At 47.0% G+C, this 20,711-nt stretch overlaps 1 protein-coding gene across 10 annotated transcripts in view; it reads left to right on the forward strand.

Annotated features, from left to right (window-relative positions):
- GIT2 (GIT ArfGAP 2) overlaps positions 1–18,324 on the forward strand; it is a 42,714-nt gene extending 24,390 nt beyond the window's left edge. For 2 of the 10 annotated variants that reach the window (XM_070769694.1, XM_070769696.1), the window contains exons 14-20: positions 1,408–1,557; positions 5,291–5,539; positions 7,159–7,248; positions 11,379–11,461; positions 12,066–12,254; positions 14,533–14,596; positions 15,093–18,324. In XM_070769694.1, the coding sequence (XP_070625795.1) occupies positions 1,408–1,557; positions 5,291–5,539; positions 7,159–7,248; positions 11,379–11,461; positions 12,066–12,254; positions 14,533–14,596; positions 15,093–15,305 (1,038 nt within the window). In that variant the 3' untranslated portion in view covers positions 15,306–18,324. Of the gene's footprint in view, positions 1–1,407; positions 1,558–3,906; positions 4,689–5,290; positions 5,540–7,158; positions 7,249–11,378; positions 11,462–12,065; positions 12,255–14,532; positions 14,597–15,092 lie in introns of those variants that run through there. The other 8 variants (XM_070769699.1, XM_070769700.1, XR_011561200.1 and 5 more) reach the window with 7 other exon arrangements.
- Positions 18,325–20,711: the final 2,387 nt, after the last annotated feature.

Raw genomic sequence — 20,711 nt, forward strand, 5'->3', positions numbered from 1 at the left:
GACGGGCACCTGGGGGATGTCTGGTCACGTGGAGAGGCGGCCTGAAAGGAGAGGGAGTCTGAGCTGTGGCAGAGGGCAGGGGTCACACCGTGCAGGAGTGTGACCCCAGACTGAAGAGCCGAGACCTCGGCTGGCAGCGCAGAGCCCAGGAAGCTTTTAGGCAGGGCAGGAAGACCATGTCCACCTTGTTGGGTCCTCTGTTTGGGGAGGACCGTTCTGGTGGGTCAGGAGCGGAGGAAAGGAACCCAGGCAGGGAGGTGCCGACAAGGTCCAAACAAGAGCTGACACAGCTCACCTCAGGGCCTCTTCAGCTGGGAGGGTCTGGATGGAAAAAAAAAGTCACTGTAACAGAGGGTGAGCCCAAGGCCAGGGCAGCAGGGGCCTGGCTGGCCCGCCTACCGCTGAATATCCCAGACCTGGCCCACAGGGGCTCAGCCAACACTTGAGAATGGACAAACAGGAAGACAGGAAAGTCAGGGCTTGGTGACAAGTTAGACATTGGAAGTGGGAAGGTAGATTTACCCGAGTTGTGTCCGGAGTTTTCCAGCGTAAACAGCTGTGCGGGTCAGTGGTGCCACCGGCAGATGCAGGGAACATGGAGGGGACAGCAAGAGTCAGCCGTCCCATCTGAAACGTCTCTGCCAGTCTCCCCAGAAGTGCTGGGTTCAGTCAAATGAAGGCGGGTCATGACTGGACCCTGCACGACAGGGTCCCTGCACTGGCCGGCCTCCCCCTCCTCTGGGCCTTGCATACCCACGCCCTCTAGCTGAGTCCTACCGCAGGCTGGAACGCTGTCCTCCAGACGTCCACCAGACTAGTGACCTCCCCTCCTGCAGGCTGTTGTTCATGTCCCCCGACCCAGCTGTCTAGTTAAAATGCACCCACCCCCACCCGTCTTTCAGCTCCCCAGCCCCTCACTCCTCCTCCATAGCACTTATCACATTCCCCTATACTATGTAGTTATTATTATTTTTTCCCTCTCTCACTCAGTTGGGATGTAAACACCATGGAAGCAGGAAACTTTTTCTATTTTCTTTTCTTATGTAACCTAAGCCCCTAGAACACTGCCTGGTGCTTAGTAAAAATCTGTCAGAATGAGTGAAATAATGAATCAAAAAAGAAAAATAAACAAGAGAAAGGCAGATGAGATAGGTATACAGAGTCAATGTTAGAGTAGATTTGTGGCCCCACTGTCTGATTGCCAGAAAATACTGACTTGAAAATTTTTCATCTATTGTAGGAGCCCTACCTTTCTGTTTTATTTTTGTATTCCTCTCAGAAGCCTTGATTTGGTTTGATTAACTTTGCGATCCAGCTGGCACAGTCAGAATTTGAAATTCTTGAGCTGTTAGTCTTGAATGTTATCATCGTCTCAGATTGTGAACGTTTTCCCCAATTTATTTTTAGAGCCTAGATTCAGATTTATCAGATGGACCAGTCACTGTGCAGGAATTTTTGGAGGTCAAAAACGCTCTAGTGGCTTCTGAGGCCAAGATACAACAGCTAATGAAGGTGAATAACAACTTGAGTGACGAGCTGAGAATTATGCAGAAAAAGGTAACATGTCAATAAATGCCAGGATGGTTGCTCTTTAACCCCATAGTATATAAGGAAGAATCCCAGGCATGATGCTTGTGATCAGAGGGAAGAAAAACAGACCTGAAAATCTCTGGGCCAAGCTGTCTCTTTGGAAGCAGTATGTATTATGGATATTTTCAACGAAGTAGCTTTGATTAGATATAAATCCAGTTTAAGTTTCCCAGGTAGGAGAACATCATAACCTATTAAGTAAGTGTTCATATCAGTTGTAGAGACCCTTGCAAGGATCCTGTGTTTCCTGGGAAGCTAGACACAGCTCCATGGATGTGATTCTTACTGTTTACTGCTTATTTTAATCACACCATGAGACAGAGCAGACGAAAGCCCGGAACAGGGTGTGTGTTCACCAGCATTTCAGAGCCCACCCCATGCCACACACGGGCTGCTGTCCCTGTTCACTCTTGTTTATTGTTACCCACCCCCGGCCTGGCAGCCTAGTCTCACAGTCCCACTGCGCTGTTCGCCAGCTCCTACCACTAATTTATGATGTCCTCAGAGTCGCAGAATAGATACTCAGTATAAGAAAACCTTTCATGTGTACAAGCGAGAACTGTATGCTGGTGAGAGACAATCCCATTTGCTCAGCATTTGCTTGTTTGCCACCTTTTGAGAGAGTCAGAAATACATGAATATATTGATCTCTAAAAAGCGTGTGGCTGACGGTAGCAAAGAAAATGTTTAAGAGAGGATTATGTGTGTCATTCTTTATAAGAATGCTAAGAGGAGGAAGTAGAAAAATTCTAAATTCTGCCCTAGACTTTGTCGGCACTGCTCCCACCATTCAGTGCTCTACAAAACGAGATGCACGCACGCTTCCCTTAACCAGAAAGAAAACAAAGTATGTATCTGCATCTTCCTACTGTCACTTGAAGAGTAATGCTTCAGAATCGTTACCACCACCAGAGGACACAGCGCACCTTGTTTGTGGCTGGGCCCTTTTCAGCGGTGCTTCCTGAGGGAAGGCTGAAGAACTAAGGGGCCCGTGTGCCTCTGCTTGTCAGGAAAGGACACGGCAGTGCACCTCACCTGGGCCTTGGTCCAGGACTCTTTTTGAGTCTAGATCATTTTTTGGAGACATTTTGACATAGATGGCTTCAATACCTGTAATAGAAGGGGATAAGAATACCTGAAGATCAATCAGATTTTAATCAGACATTTGTTCTCTGCCACCCTGGCCCTGTCTAAGGCTGGTGTGCAGCCATGAACAAGACAGACCAAGTGCCCTTTTGCCATAATGTACAGGGCTTGCACTTCTCTCTTCTCTGAAATGTCTTTTGTTTAGTGAATTATAGTTTATCTCATTAGTTGAACTAAAACATGGATTTGGGGTGACATTTTCTGAAACAAGCTGACTTTGCCACTGCAAATCAGTCTGCTAAGCATTACCATTTTTATTCTGTTATGCTCCTTTTAGTATTTGTAGAAATCACCAGAGATAACTTCGAATCTCTGAAAGCAAATGTCTCGAGCTTCTTTAAGAAATGTTGAGTGGAATTATTTGTCATCATTCGTGGATTATCTCCTTGATTCTTAGAAAATGCTCTTGATTTCTGAAACTGTTATCTGTAACTTTTCATTTCCTGTTGTACTCCTTCCAAACAGAAAAAGTATAGCCTGGTTCTTATTAAGATAAGCATCATTCAGGTTTATCCAAGGACATCTCGCTAAATTCAGAGTACTAAAACTTTTTAAAGTTGAGACCAGCTGAGATCTCGCACATTCAGGTGAGATCCAGACTGGATGTTCTAGAGTGAAAAGTGTGAAGATAAAGTTTCAGATTTCAAGACCTTGTCTAAAATCTTCTAGGAGGTTTCCACATAGATAAGCACATGACCAGATCCCCCCGTCCTTCACTGAGGGCCGTGTGTCAGTTATGTTCCTCACTGTCTGGCCCTCGACCATTTATTTCACTTTAGAACATGGGTTCCCTAGTAAGTAGTTTTGACAGGCACGTTATGCCTGTCTGTCTCCTGGAATGTAGCACTTTTCAGTAGGTGCTTATTACTTTGCAGCCATTCTATCCTTGGAAAGGGAGTTGCAGATACAAGTTATGGCCTGAAGCATAGGTGTAGAAGCATCCTCTCATTTCTCAAGGGTCATGCTTCGAGAAAATAGAAAACAAGGGTATTTCTGTGGCAAAGTCAGTAAGTCAGACTTTCACAGGCGTTTGGCACTACTGATATAAAGTATATGGAACTCGTTTATTCAGTGAAGAAACATTGATTTTATTTCAAATTCAGGTAAAGTTTTTTAATACAGTAGTCAACAAAGTAGCATGATTTGTGTCTGATCTTTCACATTTAACAGTTGCTTGGAAAAGATGCTAATTAATGAAGAGGAGCAGCCACTATTGGTGTATTTGTCACAGAGCGGTGCTTTCTAAATAGAAATTGAAAGTAACTCCTAACACTGAATGGGTTGGCTATTGGAAAAAAGTAATGATCTTCTGGTGCAGACACAGTTGCTTGTGGACTTGAGCCTTGGCCCCGGTGGGGAGTTTGGTCAGATTTTTGCTCTCTCTCAAGGAGTAGACAGCTGAACTCATACCACACCCAGCTTATAAAATGCCCTGGAGGATGGAGGAGCACCAGAGGGGAAGGACGTTGTACAGCCTGGACTCAGTTACTTGTGTCTAACATGCCAGATGGCTAAAGAGGAACCCAATTCCTTGCCGATCCCTGTAACTCTAATTCATCCAGCACCATGAAGCAGCCTGCATGTGAGCAATGGGAAGAGCATTCAGGGCCTCCAGGTGCCAGCCTCTAACTAAAATGGGGTGGTGCCAGGCAGCTTAGCGTGTTTAAAGCTGACACCATCACGGTCGCATTTCTGGGTGACAGAGCCAAAGGAGAGCGAGGCCAGGTCTTCCGGCCCTGGCTGAAAGATGACTGATCACCAGAGGGCGGCGCGCGCCAGTGGAGCGTTCAGATGAAGATGTTGATAGTTCAGTAGGCCTCCGGTTCTCTTCATGATATGTTTATAGAGCAAATTTACCATGATCCGGTTCCCTCTCTTTAAGGAAAAAAAAAATACTCAGTTGTTTGGAATTTCAAAGAATATATTATATAATAAAAACTTGTTGATCTTAATTTTTCCTGTTGGCTTTTTGGGCAGCAATAGCTCATCTGATTTTTTTTTTTTTTTTTCCGTAAACTGGATTTCACTGTCTTTCTTGCTTTGCAAAGAACTCTAAGTTATCTTTGTGCTGCTTCCATGGTGTCTGCTGACATTTTTGGCATTTCTAAATTGCTCAGGGCTCATCTGAAAAGCAGGTTACCAAAGTGATGTCTTAATGATCTCAAGCTCTTGCTTGAAACAGCCTTACCTAAGTGATGTCTTAATGATCTCAAGCTCTTGCTTGAAATAGCCTTAGAAACAGCCTGCCTGCAGACATTTTCCAGGGCCACCATGACCAGTCTTTAAGCCTTGAGATATTTTGCTTTTAAAAAGTCCAAACTGCAACTTTTCCACAGTCAGAATTGATTTCATTTGCTTAAGTGATTAAGTGAGTTGATTGCATTTCACTCATTCTAGAAGAAAGAGTTTGTGTTTGTGGTTGCCTTTGACTTTCAGCTCAGCAAGCTGTTACTGTTGTTATTGTTAAAGCTGGTAGTCGTATGCGTTTACTTGGTGTTTGCTTTTTCTGCTTGCTATAGAAAAACACAGTCCCACTGCCAAACATGTCTTTCAGCTTCAAACACTCCAGAGTGAAAATTCGAACCTCAGGAAACAGGCCACAACCAATATATATCAGGTGCAAACTGGTTCTGAGTACACAGACACTTCCAACCACTCTTCCTTAAAGCGACGTCCGTCTGCCCGGGGCAGTAGGCCCATGTCCATGTACGAGACAGGATCGGGTCAGAAACCCTATCTCCCAATGGGAGAAGTGAACCATCCCGAAGAGAGCAGGACGAGACTCCAGCCTTTCCCGGCGCACGTAAGTAACACCACCAGCGCTTCCACTCTTTACTCTCTGTCCAGCCTGACCCCTGCCTTCCCTCTTCTCAGCTTGCAGATCCCCAGTCTCCGCTTTGCCAAATTGGGCTACGAGAACCGTCCTTGTGTTTGCTGTATTAGGATGTCGACAGGTGCTTGTGGTGTTCCCACAAGCCGTCAGGGCCCGTGGCCGAAGGTGTCCCAGCAGCTCTGGGGATTCTGGCTCTTGCTCGGCCCCCTCTCCCCCTTTTTCTGCCCCATATCCATAGTATATTTCCCGGGTGGCCACTGTTGGGACTTTTTTGGTTATGAACTTCCTTCCCCATATCCAAAACCAAAAATGTATAAAGGTTACCACTGGAAGAAAGTACCATCTTCTTCCAGGTAGGCGGGCACATGCCCACTTACGCAGCAGAGCCCTTGGAATTCAGAGTGCCTTCTCCACTTCTCCGAGTGGAGCGGGCGGCGTCTGTGGCCTGGGGGTGCAGGCCTGGTCGGAAGCGTGTGGGCCTCGGCAGCCCTGCACCTGTGGTCAGTGTGCCGGCTTAGCTGCTGCCTCCTCCTCCTCCCTTGTGGGGAAAAAGTGTTGTTTTTTCATTTCATGAGAACGAGATGTAAAAACTCCTGTATCAACTTTACCTGCTTTATGTTCCAAAGATGGTATTCTGTAACAGGCTGCTAACACTCTTGCTTTTCCCATGGAAGAAGTATTGTGTTGTGAGGTTTTCAAATTTTATATCTTTTGGATTAATTTATTTTAAAAACCTATGTTTTGACAAAATGTTGTCTGCATTTTGAACCTACATGATTTTATTTTTTCAGAGAGTAATACTTTCTTTTTGAACGTCAGTTGCTCTTCAGTCCACTTTTATAGGAATTTCCAAAAAAGTTCTCAGAGTCAATAGTAAAGAATATGGCCTTGGAAATTATACCCTATTCAATTTTGTCAAGGTTTAGTGTGATAAAATTACAGTGTTGTTATATTGTAATTGGGAATCTGCTGCTTCAGCTTTTAAAGTTGTTTGGGCTAAACATTCTAAAACAATTGATTCAACACATTTGGTGTAATGGGAATGCCATTGAACTAAGAATCTTATTTTTGTATAACTGAGAACAAAATTTAGGAAAAGCCACTTTGTTCATTTTCACAGTGTACTTTTTGATTTTAAAAACATTTAAAATGTAAAAATGTCTAATTTTAAAAGTTCCATATCTGTACTGTATCTGATATACATAAACCAACTTTAAATCATTTGTATAGATTTTCATTTCATATCATCTGTCCTGATTAAAAAGCAAATACTTGTTTAAGACTATTAAAAAAAAAAAAAAAAGAAACCATTGGCACAATTGACAGATTATGCTAGGTACTGTCTTTTCCCTCATGGAAAAGTAGCCTTACAGATTCCAAGTAATTTCTGAGAGGCATTTATTTCACTGAGGGATTAAACATCTCTGGGGATCTGTTGTTGGCTAGCGTGGGCGTTTCAGCACTGATCCCACGTAGTGAGTTGCTCCTTAGGAGTCTTTTAACTGGGAACCCAGGTGAAGCCAGGGTGGGTGGTGGGGTTTCATGCTTGTTTTGTGTTTTCCCGAGTGTGTCTCTTTTTCCCCTTCCAGATCGGGAGGAGTGCGTTTGTGACCTCCTCTTCATCTCTGCCTTCCTTCCCCTCAACACTGTCCTGGTCGAGGGACGAGAGCACCCGAAGGGTTAAGTACACTGAATGGTCTGCTCTCTGGAGGAGGGGCCTTGCTCCTGGGCGCTTGGTGCTTCTCCTGGCCCTCCCTCCTCCACTAACCACCTTCTGTCCTGCATGAGGCCTCGCACGCACACCCGCACTCATGTCTGCGGGAGAGGGCCTCCCTCTAGCTCACTCCACATCGCTCAGTCTCACGTGACATTTAACACAGTCCACAGTTCGCCCTGTAACGTTGATTCTGAACGTTCTGTCTTTTTAAATAATCAGAAAATTAGCTGGCTGCTGGTTAAACATAATATGGCAAATCTGTGCAATTTTGTTGAGAGTGTTATTAGGACTAACAGAAACGCTGAGTCACCGTGTTTCTTTTTTTTTTTTTTCAACGTCTTGACGTGTTATGTCAGCACCTGACTTGACAGACCCAGGTTTAGCAGTCCCTGCATTCCACATCCGGATTGGAGGTGTAGGTAGCTGTTAGTACAAAGCTGTTCACTCTTAGTTGGTCAAGTCCAACTTGCCAATGTATAATTTACATTCCCAGTAACAGCATGTGATTCAGGTAAGCTCCCTTTAGAGTAGCCAGGCAGCAAGTATTTATTAAGCACTTCATCCACACCCTGCCTTTCAGAAAGTCAATTAAAGAGTCCTAGGAAGTTAGGTGACACCCCTGCTCCCAAAGGCCCTGTCAGTTTAAAAAATGCCTTGATGCATGAAGAGTACATGACAGCAAACTGGGAAAGTCATGGAAGAGCACAGGCTTTGAAAACCTGTGTTCAGGTCCTGGCTCTCGCGCCTTTTACTGGAAGGATGGTGTCCCTAAAGTGAAAGGAGGGAGGGAGGCTGTGGGTGAGGGACCACCTTTACAGACCAGGGGGGATTTGCACAGGCCTTTGTCTATTCCCTCCGCGTTTGGCTGGAACTACGGAGAGTCTTCTTTCCCACTCAGGAGGGATTTCCCAGTGCCTCACAGCTCATTGTGGCCCTTCAGGGGCTCTTTTCTGCATGTTTGAGGTAACCTATTGAAAAGAAGCCTCTTGGCGTGTGTATGCTGCTATCCTCTGAGCAGTTCTGAGGTCGAACTGCACTGGTTTTACTAGAGTATTTCACTTAAGGAATTTCCTGGTGGCTGAGTGCTAAAGACTCTACCTGCAATGTAGGAGACCCAGGTTCCATCCCGGGGCAGCTAAATAGAAATGATATCTTTCTTGAAATGTTGCTAAGAGTCAGGTAAACCTTTTTGTCCGCTGTGAAAGTTTGTGTTTTTTTTTTTAATTTTTGGTAGTTTTGAGAATTATTGCCAGGACTGCTTGCTGAGACAGTGATTTATACACGTCATTTACACTGGTGATCCCAGCTGCTCCTGACAGCTGCGTCATGAGTTTAGGTTTTTATTGGCACATCTGTATTCAGAGAAAGCTACCACTCTCTTAAATAAACTGAACCAGCACCAACTATAAGGTAACTTTTCTATTAACAGCTTTAAGAGAGCAGCACTTTTAACTAATAGACCTGAGTTCTGCATGTTGACAGTAATCTCCTTAAAATTAACACTGATTAATTTGAAAGCCCGAAATATGCTTTTGTTGACAACAATGAAGGATTTAATGTAAGTAACCGATTTCCTGGGTGGTTATTGCTGTACATTGTTATCTGTATTCAAGAAGCATTTCCTGAGTACTTTAATCAGATAGATGAGTCATTACTCTTGTAACATGCTTCAATTAAACTTGGTACTTTTGATCATGGGTGATACATTTGATTTGTAATTGTCAAATTTACATCAAGGAAGGCAAAAAGATCCATTGTAAATAGATGGGATTTTTCTGGGCTTAATTCTGTTTTCTAGCTTTTTCACTGGAACTACTCTGGACAAATTTCTCAGAATCCTTATTTAAATGCAAGTGTTTCACATTCTATTTTATGCTCTATATATGTGTACACACACGGAAGCACACAGTCATCTTTGTGTGTATGTATATATAAAAACTAAAGGAAAAGGAATTTAAAGATTATTCAAACATGCACTGTGAAAGGTAAGAGGAGTTTGTTTGTTTTTTGGTTTTGTTTTGTCTTGGTTTTGTTTTGTTTTTTTGAAATATCTCTGGAAGAGCCTGGTTTCACTGTTCCCTTCCTGGGATATAGTGCCTGCTTTGGTCTTTCATCTAGACAGCCAGTAGCCACTAACTCACTGATTGGCTCATGAAGCCAGATCAGAGGCAGCAAGTGAAGCAGCGCTGCTTGCTGGTAGGAGATCGAAACAGCGGGATCTTGAATGTTGTAGTTTTTACAGAACTTAGCTCTGCGGACTGTCTGTGCAGCTGCCAGCCAACACTTTCAATCACTTGCCAGATGAACTCAAGCACAGACTCTTTAGAAGCCCATCGCAAGTGTCTTGTGTTAAGTGGCTGGAACCAAATAGAGCATCTAAGGGAGACGCGAAAGACCTCAGCGCACACACAGAAAGAGCGTTCTACCTGGGAGAGATCAGAGAGAGGCTAGCAGGCAACACATATTCTGGTAGAGAAGGAAATAAACCATTTCTGGATCCACTGTTTACCAGTTACTAAAAATTTTTTCTTAATTAAAAAAACTTTTTTTGGCCTTACCCATAGCTTGTGAGGTCATAATTCCCCAACCAGGGAACAAACCCAGGCCCTGGGCAGTGAAAGCACCAAGTCCTAATAGTATTCTGCTTCTAGAATAGGGGCTGCCTGCCTGCCTGCTCACATAGGCCTTCAGAAGGCCAAGCAGCATGATCAGTAAGGACCAAATAATTAAACTTTAGGGAGGCTTTCTTAACTGACTTAGTCTAAGGGAACCATTCTTATGAGTGAAGCTACAGGGACTCCATGTGTTTAAAACAGGGCTCTGAATTTACACATGAAGAAATTCTGAATTTGCAGCTATCTCTTACTACAGCTGCAATAAAATTCCTTAGTCACATGTTTTGATTCACTTGGATTAAATTCAGGGTATAGAACTAGAAATAGCTCATGTTTGTCATTTGCAATTGGTAATCAACCTAGGTTTTAAATCGGCTTCCACAGATTTCTATTCAAATGAAGAAATTCTCAAGCACTGTGGATAAATAATGAGAGGAAATCCTCTGTATTAAATACTCCAGAACTAACACAGTTCCCTTCAAAGGAATGTGGTCCCCTCTAAATGTAGTACTCCCCCACCCCACCCTGAAGGCCCTGTACTTAGTGGTGCTGCCATTGCTCAAAACAGTTCAAGGGTTCCTGCATCCCTTTTATTTTACGCTGTATCTTTATGTTTTAAGGGATAGATGTTTGGGGAGACTGATGAAAATGTTTGGAAACCAGTTGTCACACCGGCTTGATCCATTTTGGCCCACAAACAACGTGTGGCAATGAATGAGTGATGTCTGGCTTCCTCTTGTGGCTCACAGAAGCCGTCTCTAAGGGTGGTTCTTGGAGGGCCAGATTGAGAGCAGTGGTGGATCTCAGAACCCCGAGCTGGGGCATCGCAGGCAGCAGGAGACGGAGGCTCCAGGTTTTGGTCCAGGTTTTCTGCTGACTTTTTGGCCTTAGGGGTGACCCCCGGCTCTTTTGGCCCTTCCTTTTCCCATCTGGTATTAGACCAGCTAATCTGCAAGCAGCTCCCAGCACTGACAATCCAATCTATGATATGGCATGTTTGCTTCTTAAATGGGTCTCTTTATATTATGGTTAAACTCCATACTTCTTAGCTAAACGTGAGTGTTGCCTTGCGTGTCTCTGTTAATTTGTATCAGGGATCTGGGTGCAGAGCAGCTAAGGAGTGAAGATGAAGATGGGGTAGAATAGGAAAGAAAGCATTTCTGGATCCACTGTTAATCAGTTACTAAAAAATTTTTTTTTAATTAAAACTTTTTTTTTTGGCCTTGAACATAGCTTGTGGGGTCATAATTCCCCAACCAGGGATCAAACCCAGGCTCTGGGCAGTGAAAACACCAAGTCCTAACCACTGAACCACCAGGGAATTCCCTGTTACTAAATTTTTAATAGAGCATTGGCCCCTGTCCCAGATGAAGTCTAGGGCATGAAGGCCATGTGGCCTGACAGGTAAGGATTCCTGGGAGGGCACTCAGGAAGTATCTGGTGCTCTCAGCTAATGGGATCACGTTTCCTCTTGTAGGCATCCCGGCTGGAGAAGCAGAATAGCACACCTGAGAGTGACTACGACAACACTCCCAACGACAGGGACCTGGATGACATGGGGTACTTGTGCAGGAAGAAGGCCTCGGGGCTGGGCTCTTTAACCAGAAACCTAACAGCTTGGTCACGCCCTTTACCACCTCCACCTGCTTCTCTGTTCTCAGACCCTTAAGGTCCTCAGATACCGAGACATAAGTTCACAGTTCACACCTTTTCTCATCTCACCTGATTGTCCCAGGGGCCCTTTTTCCTTTTACCAGCCGGTTAGACTCATCTCTGAGTCTCTGTATTATGCTTAAAGTCAGTCCTTCACTTCAAGTCAACGTTAGGTTATACCCTGCATCTCTGTCCCAAGAATTGCCTTGATTCAAATGACTTGATAACCACACACGCTCCCCATTCTGTTTGCTCCCTCCCTTTCCCCATCATTAGCCTTCCTATGAGGGCCATCCCATTCAGCCTCATGGTAGAATGAAGCCGCCTCCTCGTGAGCAGTGGCTGCTGCTGCTCAACGAGCCTTACCCCGAGTCTCCTGCCAGACAGGATAAAGGAAACCACAGTAGCAGCCCGCTCGTGCCTCCAGCAGATGCACACGCCGCGGCTCCTAGAAGCAGAGAGACCGCCCATCAGCACCTGTCACGTTTAACCACTTCTTTAACGCTCACAGGTCAAGCAGGAAAGGAAGGCAGAGGAGCTCGGTGTGGCAGAGTGACAGCTCAGGCCCAGACACGGCAGAGCCCCATGTGGCCCCTAGCCCCATCCTCCCCAGCACTGAAGACGTCATCCGGAAGACAGAGCAGATCACCAAAAACATACAGGAGCTCCTAAGGGCAGCCCAAGAAAATAAACATGACAGGTAAGGGGGCTTGAGAATCCCACCTGGCGCTCTGGGAGAGATGCTGCCGCTCTGGTTACAGACGGGACTGGGTTTTAACACGCTGACATCAGAAGGTCAGAAATTTCAGGTTTACTTAAGACATTTAAAAACAAATATGTAAATTTGGGGTTTTTTTTGTTTGTTTTCTACGGTACTTTTTTTTCTTTTTAAAAAATTTATTTTTAATTTAAGGATAATTGCTTTACAATATCGGTTTCCTTTCTGCCACACATCAACATGAATTAGCTTTAGATGTATATGTCTCCTCCTTCTTGAACCTTCCTCCCACCTCCCACTCTTTACCATCCCTCCAGGGGGTCACAGAGCCCCCGTTTGAGTTCCCTGAGTCCTACAGCAAATTTCCACTGGCTATCTGTTTTATATATGGTAGTGTATATGCTTCCATGCTACTCTCTCCATTCGTCTCACCTGTTTTATATGGTATTTTTAATCTTTCATTTTCTCACGAAATGCTCAGAATAAAACTGCATCTAGAGATAGAATTACAGCATCTTTGGGGTGGTGACATTCCTAGTTCTTGAGGTGAAAGAAGCTGCCTCAAAACTGGCAACAGATTCTCCCGGCCGCTCTGCCTAGCTGGGGAGGAGTGTGTGCCATAGATTTCCTGAAATGAACCTGATTTCTTACCCAGCTCCCTCACATGTGCATGTGCACGTCTAGGAAGCAAGTGGTTTACAAATAAAAGTGGGTCTAATCATCACCCCAAATCATTCTCTGCTCCTGAAAGAAAAACCTGCTCAGTCTGGGCAGAACGGCATCCCGCAGAGTTCTTTGCAGCTGCAGAGAAGGGCCCGGCCCCTGTTATCACCCGCCCCTCTCCTCTTGGGTAGGTTATTAGCAGTTGAGAGTTGACCCTAGTTTCAGGTGGCGGCCGGCCTGCTCCAGACACATTTAACATCATCCCACTGAATTTGTGAAAGCAGCAGAATTTGATCAAAATCCAGGAAAACCTCATTTTTTTCAGTAGGTCAGCAAAATTTGGCCTTCCCAGGTGGCCCAGTGGTAAAGAATCCAGATGTGAGTTCGATCCCTGGGTTGGGAAGATCCCCTGGAGGAGGAAATGGCAGCCCACTCCAGTGTTCTTGCCTGGTGAATCCCATGGACGGAGGAGCCTGGCGGGCTTACAGTCCATAGGGTCGCAAGAGTCAGAAGCAACTCAGCGACTAACCGACAGCAAAGTTTAGTGCTTCCGTGAAGAAGTTCTCTTTATGCCTTTGCACAAACAGAAGTTGTTTGAGGAGCACAGCACTGCCCTCCTTTTTCCTCTGTGCTCCCTTCCACAGAAAGATGGGCCGGTGTCTCTTGCAGTCTCCGTGTCCCTGGCAGCGTCACGTTCACCTCCCCATTTTCCACCCTTTTCGTTTTGCTGTACAGCTCAGACTTCTCCCAGTGGCGTCATTTCCCCCTCACCAGGAGGGGAGCGGGCAGTGTTTATTACCAGAGCAGAATTAGTCTTCATGGGTGGATGGCTGGAGGAGCCTCAGAGAAAAAGAGGAACCTACATGATTTCTCAGCCTCCTTCCATGACAATCATATAACTGTTCATCTCTCCTTCCCCGGGACATCCTGTTCGTCACATGCCCCTCCTGCCTCACACGCTATAGATGTGCAGTACCTCTGCTCAGCACCGCGGCCTGGACAGCAGGCGCCTTTATTCCCTTATTACATGAAGCAAAACGTTTCCCACCTTCCCATGTATGGTCTGTTAGGGTCCCTCGATAACATGGTAAACCCCTCCCCTGGCGCTCTCCCACTGCCGAGCAACACGCTTCACTTCCCATCTCACCCAGCTCGGAAGTGCCCCGCTCGTATTGCAAATGACCAAAAAAACATGCTTACGTTATGTTTCTTTCTTTGATGGTTGTCAAGAATATAAATGTGTGTCCTGGGGCTGTTTCCTGGCTTCAAAGATCGCAATATGGTGCTTGGTACAATCTGGGAAGTTTTTTTTTTTTTTTTTAAGATGTACAAATCCATTCAGTGTATGTTGTGATCTCAGTGTTCTGTGGTTCCACCAGGCTGTTATGTACGTCGCCTGCATTCATACCTGGAGGCTGGTTTTATATAATGGAATCAACTTTGAAGGATGGGGGCCCCGGCTTTATCCCCGAGTGCCTTGTGTTGGTGTGGGATCCACAGCAGGCTGGCTGTGGCCTCAGCCCCTTTATTACGGGAGTGTTCTCTGTCTCTGAATTATTTTTGCTGTCTTTGAATAACCTTTTCAATATTCTTGCAGTTATATTCCCTGCTCAGAGAGGATACATGTGGCTGTTACAGAAATGGCAGCGTTATTCCCCAAAGTAAGTCACTCCCTGCTAACTTGGTTTGGATTCTTTTCAATGAGCTCCAAGAAATTTCTTGATGACCTTTACATTATATTCATCTTTTTTTGTAGCACAGAGAGTTTTAAATATGCAAACAGCCATATAGAGCTATTGGTTTGGGTTTAATAAGACAAGAATGTATGAGCCAAATGCTGCAAGGCAAAGCATTAATAGAAAAAAAACTTTATCTGGAATATTTCACCTGTGTAAATAATTTTTCGAATGCTGCTTCAGAATAGCACTAGTAAATGCATACTGCTAAATATACTGCGTGCACTCTGAACTTTGAGTCAGAGCCCCCAGAATCCCCTACACTGCGGGTTGCCAAACTTGTGGTCTTTCACACATCCCCAGTAAAAACATGCAGGACACAACTGCGGAATAGTGTGAGTTGTCTTCCGAGGAATGCTAGTCCCTGTTCTCGGAGGTGTCCGCCCTGCAGTCCATGGCGAACGCCTGTTTTTCTGTTTAGAAACCCAAGTCCGACATGGTGAGGACCTCCCTCCGCTTACTGACGTCCAGTGCCTACCGACTGCAGTCAGAATGCAAGAAGACCCTCCCGGGGGACCCGGGCCCGCCCACGGACATCCAGCTGGTCACGCAGCAGGTCATCCAGTGTGCCTACGACATCGCCAAGGCCGCCAAGCAGCTGGTCACCATCACCACCAAAGAGAACAACAACTGAACGGCAGGGCTGGCCCTTCTGTTTTCTAAGCTTTTCCAAGTCCGGTTTCCACTTTAGACATGGAACTCTTGCGATTTTTGCAGACACAAACATTTAATGAAAGTTTAAAACTTTTTAAAAAGAAAACTCAGTATTATTTTTGCATGTTTTCTAACAAATTTTCAACTATTAATTTAACCCACTTGCCTTATTTTGTGCCTGTCTGCCAGTTTACCTTCTGACGTTCTGTTGTGCTGTCCGTGACCGTCGAGTTAACGATCATAGACACCCGAAAGCAGAGCTTTGTTGTTTAAAGTTTGTTAGACCTTCTCCATCCCTTCAGACTCCTTGCCTGTGGCTAAAACTATAAGTGAGGTTCTTAGTGAAACATTCTCTGGAGAGAGTTGTCTGATCCCTGTCAAGCATTGTGCAATAAGCAAGTTTTCCAGGCTCTACTGCAGAACCTCTTTAAGTTTGGGGTATCTCCAAGCAGGCGTGTAGAGAAAGGACTTTGCCGCTTTCTAAAACTAGCGTAGCAGTCTCTCTCGGGAGGGAACAATGAAGTGCTCCGTTTACCCGTCCTGCCACACTCGGTGTTCTCTCAGCTAATTTTTCTGTCTTGTCTTCTGTCCGTTTCTGTTTTACTGTCACCCCTAAGTCCGCATAGCGATAAGCACTCGCCCTCCGTGTCCTGTGTGCCTTGGCCACGTTGTCACGCACAGGCTGAGGACCCCCAGCCCCACGAGCCATAGCTAATTTCGTCCCACCCTTCAGATAGCACTGCCGTAAACTGTGACGAGAGAAATGGCCTACTCCCCTCACTCCTTTAGCCGCTTAAAGCCTTCTCACACGACCAGCCCCGCACGTCTCACCACCTTTAAGGACTTCAGGTAAGGTAAGATGCGTACAGTCACCGGGATTCGCTTCTCCTCTGGCGCCTCCTCGCTAGTACTTCAGCATCAGACATCACATTTCAGGAATTCCCTGCAGAGCGCTCTAGGTGACCGTGCGCTATCCCAAGGCTACAAAAGCCTGCAGGTGTAAGGTCTGGGATGCCCTGAGGTTGCCTTCTAAGAAGAGCTGGGTCGTTCTGGAAGCTTAAAGTGTATTCCTTCCTGCTCGTGGCCACTGTTTTGTGTGGGCGTGGCTCAGACCCTGACCTCAACCAGCGGGGCCAGGCAGTAGTGACAATGAATGAAGCGAGCCAGGTGCCAGGGAGGGACAGCAAGGAGCCCACGGCATGTCAGTGGGGACAGCAGCTGCCCAGCTCCACTCAGGCTGCCGTGTAAATAAAACGGGCCTGGAGTTGCTGAAGCTTTTGACTTGTCAGAAGACATCAGATGTTTCTGTGCCATCTCTCCATCTGTAATCGTCGGTGACTCGTCTAAACGTGTTCACAGCACGCGTGTGGGCACGCTGCGGCCTGGAGGCTGCTGGTTCCCAGCTCTGCTGTGGATTGCGAGGCCTGGCTTCCCTGGCCTCCCGGGGTTTAGCCTCTGAGCCTTATCACCTTTTGTGGGGCTGCCGCACCCTCTGTTAAAGTTGCTGTTGGTCCTTGTTTCGCCATCTGTTCTGTCCCGTAGCGCTCGTTCACACACATGGAAAAGTCAAAATCATCACAGTTGCCCCAAAACATGCTCGGTAAGCCTGTATTTTCACAGAACTGTTTGAATCACAAACACCTTTGTAGCCTGACTGAATGCTGTCAGAAGGAGTACGGTGATGGTATTTGGTTACTAAGTCACTGTGCTGGGTGCTTTCGCCGGCTTTTGCTCTGCTGAGTAGTGCGGGGAAAGGGTCCACGTCTCCAAGATTTGTCTGCACAAACCTAAGTGCCACGCTCTTGTCAGATGCTGAGGGGCGTCTTCTCAAAGGAGGTCTTCTACCTCCACTTCAGGCACCGTCTGAGAACCATCTCTGCACGCTGCACGGACAGGCTGTCCCTCTTCTTCCTGGCGAGCACCTGCTCTTCTTCCCGGCCAACACCTGCTCTTCTTCCCGGCCAACACAGGCTCCTTGGGCAAGGCCCGGCGCAGCCTTGGGTCGGTGCCCTTGGCCGCCTCTGTCGGGAGGACAGCCTTCTGGATGATGAGTTGCTGCAGTGGGTAAAGCAGCGTCTTCACGGGCACACTCAGGACCTGGAGTGGGGGATGTCATTTTGTGCCCCTGGAGAAAGTCAAGGAACATGGGGACCAGCAAAGCATGCCCAGCCGTGAGCACACCACAGGAGTTCGCCCTGCTGACCCACAGTGCCAGCACTTGGGAAGGGATGCTCCCAGGTGGAGTGACACCCAGCGACAGGAGGGCTGAGGGGGACCCTTCTCCTCCAGCCCGCTGCGTGTTTCCTTGAGGCCAGGGTCGGAGACCCACAGGGCCTGTGGACATTCTCACCTCGTCTCAGCAGCCGTTCACCACCTTTTGCACAGGGGTTCCCGGGCCTTACACTGACGTCTGAGCTCCGTCATGTCATCCTCTTCCCCTTGATTCTCAAATCCCTGCCCCCTCAGATGCCCTAAGGAGCTGGGAGGACACAGGTAGGAAAGCGACCGGGAGGCAGCTCCACCTGAGCGCCTCCCGCTGAAGTCCTCCTCTGCTTCGGAACACAAATAGTTCTTATTTGCCAAAGAACAACGACTCGGACCCAAAGACTAAACACAGCATTTCACAGATGGGAACTGGAAACGCACAACTCAGGAGCTGTCCTCCGACTCCCCCAGCGATTTCAGCTGCAGAACCCGAGCGAGCCCAGCTCGGGTCTGTCCCCCACAGCCGCCCTGAGCTCCCCATGCAGAGGGTCTTCCTTCTTTCCTTGTCCTGGTTGAAGGTCACCTTGATTTTCCAAAAGAAAATGCTGCATAGGAAAAATGAAATGCCTTTTATCCCAGTGTCTTCTATCCATGTCACCCATGATTCTGTACTTATTTTTCCTGTTCGTTGTACATTTGTATCCCTGTAATTATTGTTCAACCCTGTAAGCGTTGTAAAATCGTTTTGGAATTTGTGCCTGCTAGTTATGCAATAAACAGGCTATGTAAGTGTCCTTGGGGTACCGTGTCTGCCATCAATTAGCTGATGTTTCCAGATACTCGGTCAAAGTTCTGAGGAAGTTGTCCCCATGGAAACCCGTCTTCCGTGGGAGGCAGTACTGCAGGTGCTTCCACCCTGGGAGCTCTGTCGATGGCCTTGTCCTCCTCTGTTCTCAGCAGACAGCTTTCTTACAAGAGGTACTGCATCATGGGGTCATTTCCAGGTATCTGATAGTGAGGCCTTTACTCCTCACGTTAGATTTTTAAAATTCAGCGAAAGCCAGCCAAGCACAGGTGCCGTCACCTCTCCTGAGTGAGTAACCGGGGCACAGTCTTCTTTTGCCAAGAAGTTGTGTCTTACCCTTGAGCCCCAGGTGCCAGGACTCCCGCAGCGTCTATGAAATAACCGACTGAAAGGACTGTCCACTGGCTCCCAAGCACCATGGGCAGTGCTCTGCCAGCCATGGGGCTACACAGAGGCCACTGGCCTCACCACAGGGACAGGTCGGGGGCCATCTGCGGGTGACGCGCCGAGAGGCTGTCCAGGAGCTGTCTCCGTGGCCAGAGCCATCGAGATGGCACGGACTCCACAGCTTTCTGGGGTCATGTGGCAGCTCACCAAACAGCAGCTCCCTGGCGGAGGGGGCGCTGCGGACAAGGGGAGGTCTGGGGAAGCTGGGCTTCATCCTCCCGCCCCCGCTCCTAGGCCCTTACTCACAAGCAGTTTTCCTGACCACACTCCCCAGAATTCTCAGCCCATCTCCCACCCCAGTGCAGCTGCTCCCCGAAACTCCTCTTCCCCCCTCACCCCTTCCCACACCTTCCCTTCTTGGGACTCGTCTTCCCCCTTCTGTCTGTCCCCTCTCAGGCCTCTCTCTTCCTCCCCAGTCCTTGTAGCATTGCCTGTGTCCTGCCGCCCGCCAGCTCTCTACCTCTGCCTTTCAGAAACCCAGGTAATTAATTCCCTCCCACTCGGCCTAGCCTCCTCTCACCTTTTTCCTGTAAGGACCAACTGGAAGGACCGTCTCTCTCCCAGGCCCTGCTTTCCTCAGGAGCCCACAATGCATTACAGACAGGATAAGTTTTGAAATCTAACTTGGTCTTGCAATTTGCACACACACACACATAGCCCCTGCTATGGCCTAAGAGTAGATGTTAGCCCCCTCTTGCCCCACACCTTGCTATCTGCTTCCCTCTCCTAGCCCTCCCCTCCCAGGACCTCTTTCAATATTTCCCTACCCTCCCCAGCCCCCTTCCTTTCTGAGGGGCTGAATTATCTACATAATTACCTATATATAGGTGCTTATTGTGGGCAGTCCCTGGCTAAGTGCAATTTCCTACAGTCACAATGGAAACGACCTCCCATTTTGCAGACGAGGAAACAGCCCAGTTGGTGGTGGCGGTGGTGCAGGTCAGGGCCTGTGTTCAGCCACAGGTTCTCACTGTCCAGAGGAGCCTCCAGGATGTGGGCTGCAGGAACATAGTGGACGGCAGACCTTCTGGAAGCAGGAGAGGGTGAGGGATGGTTGCACCCTGGACAGAGGTGAGGTGGGCGGCAGGCCCCAAGGCAATCCTCTGGTCTGGGAGCATCAGGGCGGGAAGGCAGGGATGCTGGTCTCTGCCCACCGTGGGTGCTGGGGGCTTTAAAGGAATGTTGAACACCTGGGTGGCCGAGCTTGTGTTTTGTTTCCAATTCCTTGTTTTTTTGCCATAAGTATTTCTCTTCTCTTCTGTTGGTTTCAAATTGAGACATGTGGAAACTGCTGTTCAAGTCAGGTTCTGATCTCTTGAGTGGAGGACACTACCCAGCTCAGCTGTCTCAATGTTCAGGGCAGTGTTCTCTACACAGTGTGTACAGAAACGGAGGACTGGGTATTTAGGGGCAAAAAAACGAACAAAGGGAACTGCAGCCTTTTAAATCAGCTAATAACCAAAATAAAGTGAGGGAGAGAAAGAAACCACTACGGCACTGCAAGGAGAGCATCACAGCATAAGACTTTCACGTCGTCATCACGGAAAGCTGAGAGGTCGGTCTTCCAGCTGTCTAGCTAGAGATGATCCTAAATGCATGCAAATGAAATTATGTGTCAGGATGTTCACAGAAACCCAGTTTTTAAAAGAAAAAAACTGGAAGCCAAATGAGAATGAATAAATAATACCATTTACATTAGCACCACAAAATGAAATACTTAAGGTATAAAATCTTAATAAAAAAAATTTTTTAATTACATGCTTGTATCCTTTGAAGAAAGTTTTTTCCTACCTTTTAGCACTTTTGAGTAATCGTAACATTAAGTCAGAAAGTAAATAACCCTCTAAAATGAAGACACGATGGTGTCAGACTCCCTAAAATAAAATAATTCCATGTGGCTTCATGGCCAAATTTCATCACGGTCAGCAA

The sequence above is a fragment of the Bos indicus genome, chromosome 17 (assembly GCF_029378745.1).
Source record: "Bos indicus isolate NIAB-ARS_2022 breed Sahiwal x Tharparkar chromosome 17, NIAB-ARS_B.indTharparkar_mat_pri_1.0, whole genome shotgun sequence".
Lineage (NCBI taxonomy): Eukaryota > Metazoa > Chordata > Mammalia > Artiodactyla > Bovidae > Bos > Bos indicus.